General features: G+C 36.6%; 1 protein-coding gene and 1 non-coding gene across 4 annotated transcripts; both read right to left on the bottom strand.

Moving 5' to 3' along the window:
* Positions 1-1,015: 1,015 nt before the first annotated feature.
* On the bottom strand, positions 1,016-7,368 carry Rfxap (regulatory factor X associated protein). Of its 3 annotated transcripts, none has more exons than XR_013092862.1 (4): positions 6,599-7,368; positions 4,439-4,546; positions 2,629-2,816; positions 1,016-1,263 (listed from the first exon to the last, which is right to left on the bottom strand). XR_013092862.1 is itself a non-coding variant. In XM_076872194.1 (3 exons), exons 1-3 carry the CDS (start codon positions 7,079-7,081, stop codon positions 2,706-2,708), a joined length of 702 nt encoding a protein of 233 aa, XP_076728309.1. In that variant the 5' UTR covers positions 7,082-7,368; the 3' UTR covers positions 1,016-2,705. The 3 variants fall into 3 exon arrangements, 1 of the variants encoding a protein (XP_076728309.1); XR_013092861.1 differs by having other exon boundaries at positions 2,094-2,816; XM_076872194.1 differs by having other exon boundaries at positions 1,016-2,816.
* A 922-nt stretch (positions 7,369-8,290) lies between these two features.
* Trnaa-ugc (transfer RNA alanine (anticodon UGC)) lies at positions 8,291-8,364 on the bottom strand. The gene has a single exon. It is a non-coding gene; the product is annotated as a tRNA-Ala (tRNA).
* Between the last annotated feature and the right edge of the window lie 3,798 nt (positions 8,365-12,162).

Consider the following 12,162-nt stretch of genomic DNA (forward strand, 5'->3'; position numbering starts at 1 on the left):
TTAGAAATAATGTTACTGTTTTAAGCCACCATATTTTTTAGTGACTTGCTATGTAGCAATAACTGTAACAATAAAGTGTATGGATTACCAACTGTAACATGAATGCTGTGTTAATAAACCATCCTAGAATTATGTCCCCTACAATTTTTAGGATTTATTATTGCTTCATAATCTACAGGTCAATAGGATCATTCTGCAAATCTCAGCTAGGCTCGGCTGATCTTGGATGCATCAAACTTATTTGCAGTAAGCTGTCTTGCGGGTCAGGCTATTACCCTAGTTGTTGGACAGAAGTCTAAAAAATAGGTGGAAGTGTTTAAAACCTTAAGAAGTCTACTTGTGGCTGGATCACTGTTATTTAGTCTGAATTAACTTGGTCAAAACAAATCATAGGTCAGTCCTCTAGATTTAAGGGGTAGGAAAATAAATTCAGTCTTGGTGGCAGGAGCTGCAAAGTCATGAGTACACAGAAGGATACAAAACTGGGGACTAAATAAATTTATCCCAAAGAAGAAAAAACTTTATCACTTTCATAGTTTTAAAGGAAAAAATTTTTCAATGTGGTAGGCAACAAAACTAAATTGTATCCGAAACTGCCTATTCTTAATTCAAAATAGTAAAGGGACAGCTACTTTATTCTAAAATATATCCTAGGATGAAGATTCCGAGCCTTTCAATGAACTTCATTAGGGTTTAACAACAGTAATCATCTCAAAGCTCTACTCACTACATATATTTCATCCTTTTTCACTCAGCTTTCACTGGCCTATTACTTTTCCTCCTTTCCTGTTTCTCTTATTCCATCTGAAGAAGCAAAAGCTGATTCTTTTGTTCCACCATAAAAATTAACTTAAGCTCTAAGGATTCAATAGAGCTCCCAATAGTGTCAGTACAATAACAAATAGGAAGTATATTTCTCTGCATAAAAAAACAATGTGAAACAATTAAAGAAAATAGACAAATAAATAAGACAACTGAAAAGGTCAACAACTGAACTTTAATGATATAATTTTGGCAAAAGTGTTTCTGCAGATATTTAAGTAGAAAACATACATAAAAATGAAGAAAAACATTCTTTCTCCCCATAAGTGCTTCTTAGAATAGCTATGACTAACTTTAACATAATATATATCTCAGAGTTAAAAAACAAGAAACTAACAAATTTTTGCAAGTTCATCTTGGGACACATATATTTATTATTCTAATATCTCTTGATATTTGATTTGTTATTTTTATTGGTAGCTTTGCCTTTTCAAAGTTTTCCTAGGAGAAAATACAAAAAAAAAAAAAAATTGTTCAGATTACCCATCATTCTTTAATAGTACTTAGGAATAACATAGTCTTAAAATACAGTCTTAAAATAGTTAAACATCAAAAACCATTGATGAAATGTTGAAGTGCTGTTATTTTTAGATTCTTCTTTTTGAAAAGAATCTCTTTTTTCATTTTCTTAATGAAAAATAAATATTAAGATTTGTTTGTCCCGGCATTGGGTTGAGATATATCTATACTATTCATAAATTCAACACATAAGTTATTAAATAACTTTCACTTACTGTATACTGTATCACTTTTTAAAAAAAATTTTTTTAAATTTTTATTTATTTTTTAGTTTTGGGTGGAGACAATATCTTTTATTTTTATGTGATGCTGAGGATTGAACCCAGTGCCTCACGCGTGTCAGGCGAGTGCACTACCATTTGAGCCACATCCCCAGCCCCTACTGTATCTGTACTACCTTTCCATTCCATAAAAGGGTCTTGTCTAATGGGAGAGCAACACTAATAGGTAACAGAAAAGTAAGAAGCGAACTTTAGGAGATGCATTCATTCTGGCATACTTGAATCTTTCATGTAGGTTTTACCAGCACATCTCTCTCTCTTTTTTTAAATATTTATTTTTTAGTTGTACACAATACCGTTATTTTGTTTATGTATTTTTATGTGGTGCTGAGGATCGAACCCAGGGCCTTGCACGTGCTAGGCAAGTGCTCTACTGCTGAGCCACAACCCCAGCCCACCAGCACATCTCTTAATTGCACAGACAAATAATGATCAATGATAACTTTCCTTAGACATATAAAACATGCTTACCTCTCTGTCAGCTCCAATCTTAACTGCAAAGAAAGATTATTGTCAGAACCCAATTCTAGGTGCTCTAACTACATCATATCTTTACAACTAGCTATCTTAAGTGTTTCTTAAGAGAAACATCATTAGCATTGCTGGTAAGATAATTTTTAGTTGTGTGGGACTATCCAGACACTGCAAAACATTCAGCATTCTTGGCCCACTCACTAAAAACCAGCAATTTAAGTCCACTATGACAACCTTAAAAACATGTCCAACTACCTTTTGATGAGAACCACAGAGTTATATATTCCAAGATTATTACCTGTTAACTTCATGACTTGCACAGAAAATAACTGGCTTCATTATCTTCAGTAACAATGACTGAAGTGGAACATACTTTTAGAAAAAATTCTGATTAAATGCTACTCTGGGGAGATAAACTGATATTTTCAAACTCATGTTCACCTGAAAGGATGCAAAAAGTGCAGTACTTATTTATCCCAAATGCACACATATATTTACAGGAAAATGTTTATATTCTACTGGCATATCTTACCCAATTATCTTTAGTATAAAAATATGTTCATCTATTACAGTAAGAGAAAAACATGTTGAAGATCCTGATAAGTTTCCTCACACAGATGCTCCTGGAAACTGCTGCTGTCTTTGCTCCAAAACTTGTTGATTTAATAGCTGCTGCTGCTTCTGCAAAAACTGCACTACTTCTGGACTTCTTAGTAATGACTTAAAGAAAAAAAAGAAAAAAAATTATTAAGAATGTTACTCTTATGTGGTCAGATTGTATTCACGCTATAGAATTATTCTGATGTGTCCCTACACAACATACACTATGTTTACAAAATTAAACATGCCTTAATCAAACTCATTGTTATAGCTGATGGACTGCAATCAAGCTGCAAACTAATAATAAAATTTGATGTGATTTTGGCCCCAATAAGTTAAAAAAGAAAAACCAAATAAAGTGGGAATATTAGCGTTAAATATTTTCAAATTTTATGAATTATTTTATATTACTTTTTATTGAATAGTTTGATTTAAAAAGTATTTGTAAAGATAGTCCAAAATCTTATTAAGTAAATGTACAACTATCTACTAAGCTGTTATGATACTTCTGGACATTTAAATTGTTTTTTGACTATTATTTTACTACTTGTGATAAATACATTTCCCGGCATTCTCCTTACACTTAACTTTATCCATATTTAGAATTTACTTTTTGCAAAAATGTTCATATTAGTTTTGATTTGAGTCAAGAGGTGACCATTTTAGACTCCTGATATATACTGCTTGACTGCTTTGTAAAACTGCTATACCAACATAGGACAATAGAATGTCAGTGCCCATTTCATGAAATCTTCACCATTATTGTGTGCAATTATTAAATAATTTTCACTTACTGTTTACTGTTTCATTTTATTGATATTGACTACCTTTCCATTCCATTTAATAGTAATACTTTTGTTTTTTATCTTTTGCAGTGTATTGAGGCTAAAGGTTTTTCCTCATCAAATTATGTGAATGTTTTTGCCAGGCAGGGTGGGATAGGCCTACAATCCCAGCTACTTGGGAGGCTGAGATAAAAGGACTGCTTGGGCCTAAGTTCAGGAGTTTGAGACCAGTCAGAGTAACACAACAACAATGCTATCTCAAAAAAAAAAAAAAAAAAAAAAAAAAAGAGAAAAAGAAAAAGACAAGACCTCAACCATATTAACCACAGACTTTTATATTTGTGGCAATTATTTTTTTTCCCTTTGTTACTTTGCATTTTGATTTTTACTGTTTTTGACTACAGCATTCACTTTTATGGATCAAATTTATAATCTTTTTTGTTATTTTGTCTTTTAAGCTAGAAACACCTAATTCCAAATTTTTTAGATAAAATCCCAATTCTATTTTTTAAAAATTTTAAGACTCAGGAATTTGGTGTACAGTGGGTGGGTATGTTCTTTTATGACCTCAAATTACTAATATTCCAATAATTAGTGAACACTCGATCCTTGACTATTTACTTCTGATTCCTTCTATCAAATTTGCAATAGAGATCTGTATTAAATATTGGCTTAATCATACTTCAACATTAAAGCATTATTCAGAAAACAAGGAAAGTCTCTTTTAGAATTCTTTCTCAGATAGTCAAAGTTTAGTCATTGAAAAAACAGAATTAAAAGTATTCCTGCTCTTACAGTCCTCACGGTATCTGAGATTCAATGTGTGCTGGCAAGTGGCAATATACAATTTTGGTAGCTGGTTAACAAGTTTTAAAATCTCAAACACTAAAACAGTTCCACTTACAACAAACAACTTTCATTAATAGATATGCAACTACTACACAAGCTAATTCTTACCAGTCTTTTCTGATTTAACACTTGTTCTAAAAGAGTAGGTCTTGCAGGACGATCCCCAAAAGATCCTGTTCTTTGTTTGACAATAGAGAGTATATTGTCTGGACTTTCCTGGGATATGATAAAAACAAACAATAGTAATAGTTAACAGCATAATAACCCACAATGGTAAGCATTTCAGAGATGTAATGAACTGATCTTTGCTTCTCTTCCTTTTGCCCAGTTCCTGTGAAACTTTGGGAAAGCCTCTCATTGTCATAGGAGAGGTGCTATGGAAGTTAACTATATCTCCTCAGTTCTTCCCCTCCAGGATTTCAACCTGGATTCTTCTGCATGTTGAAGGGGGAAAAGTTGGGGTGTGAGGGTGATGAGTTACTTCAGAGCTATCTTCATTGTTATAAAAAATGTCAAGCGGAATTGAACATTCTCCTCATATGGAGCTATCTGGGCCAAGATACAGAGTCTGCCTGCCTTTGAATGAAATATATGAACTCAGAGGCAATTTTACACTGCTAATGAGACACTAGATAGTTTTTAGCCCAATTTATAACCAAAATAAGGGTGAGGCAGTAAAGCATTGCTTAAAAAAGCAAATGATAAACAGCTCTCAGAATTCAGTAGGAGTCACTAGGGGGAAAAAAATAAATTGGTTTGAAAGTATTAGAGAGCACTGGCATAAATAGTTTCTTGCCACTGATATAAATAAAACTGGTAAGTCCTATAATGATGCCATTACCCTCAGATATCAAAATCTAAACAAAATCAGCATACTTACTAAAAATATATACCCCTAGTTACCTTAGAAAATCTAAAGTACTTAACAATTTCCCTGGCATAACAAAATACTGTTCCAGTTATCTGAAGCATTCTGACTCTCCTTTTATGGAACAGTATGGAAATAAAAGTGAAGCTCTACAATTAGACTGCTTATGTTTGAACACTTGCTGGCTGTGTGACCTAGGCCAAATTACTTACCCTTCATGTGACTCAGTTTCCATCTATGTAATACAGAACCTACCTCACTGATGAAGAGTTGTGAGACTCCACTTATAGCCTAGCACAGAAGAAACAGCCTCCTTTCTGGCCTATACACATATCCTCTGCAAAGCCTTTCCAGGGTATCTCAGCCTTCAATAAATTATTCCACCTTAAACTACTATAACAGTACTATGATGGCCCTTATTATATTCTAAATGACTATTTTCTTTACACTTGGTTCAACAAAGATCAAGACTTAGAGGTTTTATAATCTCCTCAAAACTGGGGAAGTGTCACACAAAAAAAGACAAATGGCCTAGTATTACAGTAATTAATTCTCCTCCCTAAAAAGACAAAACAAAACCCATGCAAATTATTTTAAAACAGAGAAATTATTAAAGTTCTTTTTGGGGAGGGGTTATGGATTGGGAGATGCTAATTTACTATCTATTTGTCCTTTATACATTTCCCCCCACACTATAGATGTAAATGATAGTAATTCAAAACAAAAACAAAAAACAAAACAAGTAAACAAAAGCAGCCAAGGATAAAATACTTCCTTGAAGAGGAGTATTATCTTTTCTCTGTAAAGAATTCTGAAGTGTATGGGTACCTGTGGAACATATAAGGGACAAACCCTTGATTCCTTTTACTAACTTCCATTTTGTACTAAGTAAGATGATTGTTTGCATAAATTCTTTAATCCAAGATCTGGTAAAATATATTATTTTACAAGAATAGAGATGGGTCTAGGATCTACAGGGATCCTGAACTGTATGAATTTGTATGCAACATTAAACATCTGTATGTTTTTTTTTTTTTTTTTTTTCTGGAACAGTCTTCATTAGGTTTTATTAGATTGTCAAAAGACTCCTTTTACCTCTAGTAAGTGCTGAGGACAATTCCAAAAGATACAATCCCAAATGCCATAATTCCAAGTATTGAACTTCCAAGAGATCAAAATCACTTAAGCCTAAGTTCTCTAATGTCTAAAATCCCCAAAATAATAATTCTGAAAAGTTAAAATTCCAAAAACCATAATTCAAAAGGGTGACACCACACAAAAAATGATGTGACTGCAACCTCGACCCATCCAGGAATAGGTGGGCATGTCCTGGCAATAGGGTTTTCGTCAAGTGTGGGGTCTCTTCTTCCATCTCCCATTCCCCAGGACCCCAGCAATACCTCCAATTTGACGTTTCCCGCGCTGCCAGATGACGTGGCCCCACCACAATTCAGGGCCTGGTCGCTTTTCTTCTTTTTATACTTGTCCTTGTACATCTTGTTGCGGTGTTTCTTGCACATCCACGGCTTCCTCTGTTTGGCCACTTGGCTCGTGGTCTCATTGCAGCCCTCGTAGGTACAAGTCTTGCTCATGTTGCCCCCGCCGCTGCCCCGTCTCCGGGTTCCCCCGCTGCAGCTCTCGCCCCCTGAGTGTGTCTCCTCGTCCTCCAGATCCTCCAAGCTGGCTGTGCTCTCGCCTCCCCCTGGGGGGTCCGAAGTGTCCAACAGGTCCGCTTCATCCTCCCCTGCGTCCTCCTCAGCATCCCCTGACACTTCACACGGGTATCCAACCGGCTGTCCCACTCCGACGCTGCCCGACGGGAGCGGGGCCTGCCGCAGGACGCTCTCCGCGGAGGCCTCGTCCTGCCCCCCACATGGGTGCATCACCAGCAGAGTGAACTGAGAAGCCGGGGCCGCGATAGGGGCAGCAGCCAGGGCCGCGGCTGCAGCAGGGGCGGGGGCCCCGGGGCAGGGCACGCCGCCTCCGGAGCCCGGCCCCGCGCCCTCGGCGACACCCGGCACCTCCGTGCTGCTGAGTCTTGGCCGGGGTCCACGACCCCAGATTTTCAGCACCTACGGAGGCCAAGGGCACTTGACAAACCAGAAGACAGCCAAGCCACAGGAAAAGGCGCTAGGTCCGCGAACGGACCCCGACTGCGTCTGCGCAGCACTACGCTCGTGAGCGTCCTTACGGCAGCGGCTCTCCGAGCCGGGTGTCTCTGAGGGCGGGGCCGAGTGGCAGCGGGACCTGACTGACTGCGCATGTGCGGCTAAACCCAAATTCTCTGGCGGGAGACGCTGAAACAGATGCTGAGGTGCCTGCGCTGCTGTTGAAGCGTGGTCAAGTATGGCAAGACCACGCTTTTGGGCTGAACTTACTCTATTTAGAACGTCTCAAACTGCTTTTCTATTGGAATTCCACTGTGTAAATTAAGACACTTCCTAAACATGTTTTTGTATGTTTCATAGTTGGATTGATTTTAATTCCATTTTCAAATCTTTCCAGGGTCCACATTACATTTTTTTTTTTTTTTAAAGGGGAGGTGGGGGGCGGGGGAGAGGCCTTTATTTATTTACTTACTTATTTTTTATGTGGTGCTGAGAATCGAACCCGGTCCCGCCCGTGCCAAGCGAGCGCTCCACCGCTGAACCACAATCCCAGCCCCACATTACATTTTGTACACATCTTTGTTATGGAAGGAGAGCTATTTATTCAATTTTCACTATTCATGCTAGCTCCTCTACGGCAAACGCTGTAATTATTTCTAACTCTGAATTCTCTACCATATTCCTTTTAGATGGGTTTAGTATTACACTGATTTTTATACATTATAATTACTGAACAGATTATTTTTCTTAAAGAATTGTCTGTTTGTTCCACTCTGATCCTGCTGGAAGTTACTGCATCTCATGGTTGGATTAAAATGATGAAGTGTGAGTTTGTCTCTACCTCTTCTTTGTAAAAGGTTTATTCTGCTGCTGCCCTCTGTAAGCCTATCATATTTTCTAGCCAGTAGTAGAGATTTTATCTCTCTCTCTCTCATATATATATATATAAATATTTGTTTATTTTATTTATTTATTTATTTATTTTTGTGGTACTGGGGATTGAACCCAGGGCCTTGTGCATGCAAGGCAAACACTCTACCAACTGAGCTATATCCGCAGCCCTCTTTTAAGTTTTTTTTTTTTTACTTGACAGTAGAGTATTTTTGAAATACAAATATAGAATAAACATAACTTGTTCCAATTATTGTGGCTGTACGTGATGTGGAGTTGCATTGGTCGTGTATTCATATATAAGGATAGGAAATATATGTCTGATTAATTCTACTGTCTTTCCTATTTGCATCTCCCCTCCCTTCCCTTCATTACCCTTTGTCTAGACCAAAATCAAGTCTAATCTTCCCTTTCCTTGTTGTGGGTTAGCATCCACATGTCAGAAAGAACATTCTGTCTTTGGCTTTTGGGGACTGGCTTATTTCACTTAGCATGATATTCTCCAGTTTCATCCATTTACTGGATAAAATGAAAATGCCATAATTTCATTCTTCTTTATGGCTAAGTAATATTCCATTGTGTATATATATACTATATTTTCTTTATCCATTCATCTGTCTGAGGGCACCTAAGTTGGTTCCATACTGTGAATTGAGCTGTTATAAACAATGAAGAGCTGCATCATCGTAGATGCTGATTTTAAGTCCTTAGGGTATATTCCAAGGAGTGAGATAACAGAGTCAGATGGTAGTTCCATTCCAAGTTTTTCAAAGAATCTCCATACTGCTTTCTAGAGTGATTGCACCAATTTGCAGTCCCACCAGCAATGTATAAGTGAACCTTTTGCCCCATATCCTCACCAACATTTATTGATGCTTAGATACTTCATAATTTCCATTGTGACTAGGGTGAGATGGAATCTCAATGTGGTTTTGATTTACATATCTCTAATTGCTTGAGATGTAGGAATATATATATATATAAAACCTTTATTTATTTATTTTTGTGTGGTGCTGAGGATCAAACCCAGTGCCTCACACATGGTAGACAAGTACTCTACTACTGAGCTAAAACCCCAGCCCTCAGATATTTTTTGACCTTTTGTATTTCTTGTGTGAAGTGCCTATTCAGTTCCTTAGCCCATTTTTTGATGAGTTATTTGTTTTTTTTATGTTAATTTTTTTTGAGTTCTTTGTATATCCTGGCAATTAAAGCTCTGTCTGAGGTGCTGTTGGTTAAGATTTTCTCCCATTCTGTAGGCTCTCTGTTCATATTCTTGATTGTTTCCTTTGCTGTGAAGAAACTTTTTAGTTTGATACCATCTCACTTGTTGATTCCTTTTTATTTTATTAGTTTATTTTAATTAAGTATATATGACAGCAGAATGCATTTTTAAAAAATGTTTTTAGTTGTAGATGAACACAATACCTTTATTTATTTATTTATTTATTTTTGTGGTGCTAAGGATCGAACCCAGTGCCTCACACATGGTAGGCAAGTACTCTATCACTGAGCTATAACCCAGCCCCCAGAATGCATTTTGATTCATTGTTTACAATTGCAGTACAATTTTACATTTCTATGGTGGTACACGATGCGTCACACCATATTGTGTCATACTTGTACCTGGAGTAATGATGACCATCTCATTCCATCATCTTTCCTGCCCCCATTCCCCTTCCCTCTCTACCCTCCCCTTTCCCCCATCAAAATTTCTCCATTTCCCCTCCCTTTCCATTATGGATCAGCATCCACTTATCAGAGAGAACATTCGGCCTTTGGTTTTTTGATTTGCTTAATTCACTTGGCATAATATTCTTCAACTCCATCCATTTACCTGAAAATGCCATAATTTTATTCTCTTTTATTGCAGAGTAATACTCCATGTTGTATAAATACCACGGTTTCTTTATCCAGTCATCTTTTGAAGGATATCTAGATTGCTTCCATAGTTTAGCTATTGTAAATTGACCTGCTGTAAACATTGATGTGGCTGTGTTACTATAGTATGCTAATTTTAAGATCCTTGGGTATATACTGAGGAGTGGGATAGCTGGGTCCAATGGTGGTTCCATTCCAGGTTTTCTAAGGAATCTCCATACTGCTTTCCAGATTGGTTGCACCAATTTGCAGTCCCACCAGCAATGTATGAGTGTGCCTTTCCCCCCACATCCTTGCCAACATTTACTGTTGTAGGTATTCTTGATAACTGCTATTCTGATTGGCATGAGATGAAAGCTTAGAGTAGTTTTGATTTGCATTTCTCTAATTACTAGAGATGTTGAACATTTTTTCATATATTTGTTGATCAAATGTATATCTTCTTCTGAGAAGTGTCTGTTCAACTCCTTAGCTCATTTATTGATTGGGTTTTTTTTTTTTGGTATTAAGTATTTTTTTAATATTTATTTTTTAGCTTTATGTGGACACAATATCTTGATTTTACATTTATATAGTGCTGAGGATTGAACCCAGTGCATGCTAGGTGAGTACTCTACCACTGAACCACAACCCAGCCCCTGGTGTTAAGTATTTTGAGTTCAGTGCTCTATCAGAAGTGTGTGTGGGCTGGGGATGTGGCTCAAGCGGTGGCGCACTCGCCTGGCATGCGTGCAGCCTGGGTTCGATCCTCGGCACCACATACAAGCGGAGATGTTGTGTCTGCCGAAAACTGAAAAATAAATATTGAAAAAAAAATTCTCTCTGTCTCTCTCCCTCTCTCTTTAAAAAAAAAAAAAAAAAGTGTGTGTGGCAAAAATTTGCTTCCAAAATGTAGGCTGTCTCTCCACCTCATTGACTGTTTCTTTTGTTGAGAAGAAGCTTTTTAGTTTGAGTCCATCCCACTTATTAATTCTTAATTTTATTTCTTGTGCTATAGGAGTCTTATTAAGGAAGTTAGTTTCTAAGCCCACTTCTTCTAGTAGGTGCAGAGTCTCTGGTGTAATCCTAAGTGCTTGATCCATTTTGAGTTGAGTTTTGTGCAGGATGAGAGATTGAGGTTCAATTTCATCCTAGTACATATGCATTTCCAGTTTTCCCAGCACCATTTATTGAAGAGGCTATCTTTTCTCCAGTGCATATTTATAGTGCCTTTGTCTAGTATGAGATAACTATATTTATGTGGGTATGACTTTGTGTCTTCTAATCTGTTCCATTGGTCTTAATATCTGTTTTTGTGTCAATTTATGCTGTTTTTGTTCTTATAGCTCTGAAGTATAATTTAAGGTCTGATATTGTGATGCCTCCTGTGTCATTTTTCTTGATAAGTATTGCTTTGGCTATTCTGGGCCTCTTATTTTTCAAAATGAATTTCTGACTGCTTTTGCTTATTATATTAAGAACATCATTAGAATTTTAGTAGCAATTGCATTAAATCTGTATAGTGCTTTTGGTATTGTAGCCATTTTGACAATATTAATTCTGCCTATCAAAGAACATGGAAATCTTCTAAGGTCTTCTTTAATTTCTCTCTGTAGTTTTCATTGTAGAAGTATTTCATTTTTTGTTAGATTGATTCCCAAATATTTTATTTTATTTTTTTAGGCTATTATGAATGGTATAGTTTTCCTATACACCAATGAAGACTCAGCTGATTCTTCTTTGGTGTATAGAAACATAACTGATTTATGGGTGTTAATTTCATATCCTGCTACTTTGCTGAACTCATTTATGAGTTCTAGAAGCTTTCTGGTGGAGTTTTTTGGGTCTTCTAAATATAGAATCATGTCATCGCAAATAGGGATAGTTTAAGCTCTTTTTTCCTATTTATATTCCTTTAATTTCTTTCTTTTGTCTAATTGCTCTGCCTAGGATTTCCAGGACTATGTTGAATAGGAGTGGTGAAAGAGGGCATTCCTGTCTTGTTCCAGTTTTTAGAGGGAATGCTTTCAATTTTTCTCCATTTACAGTCATGTTGGTCTTGGTTAGCATATATAGCTTACCAAGGTATGTTCCTAGTATCCCTA

This window comes from Callospermophilus lateralis, chromosome 12 (assembly GCF_048772815.1).
Source record: "Callospermophilus lateralis isolate mCalLat2 chromosome 12, mCalLat2.hap1, whole genome shotgun sequence".
Taxonomy (NCBI): Eukaryota; Metazoa; Chordata; class Mammalia; order Rodentia; family Sciuridae; genus Callospermophilus; species Callospermophilus lateralis.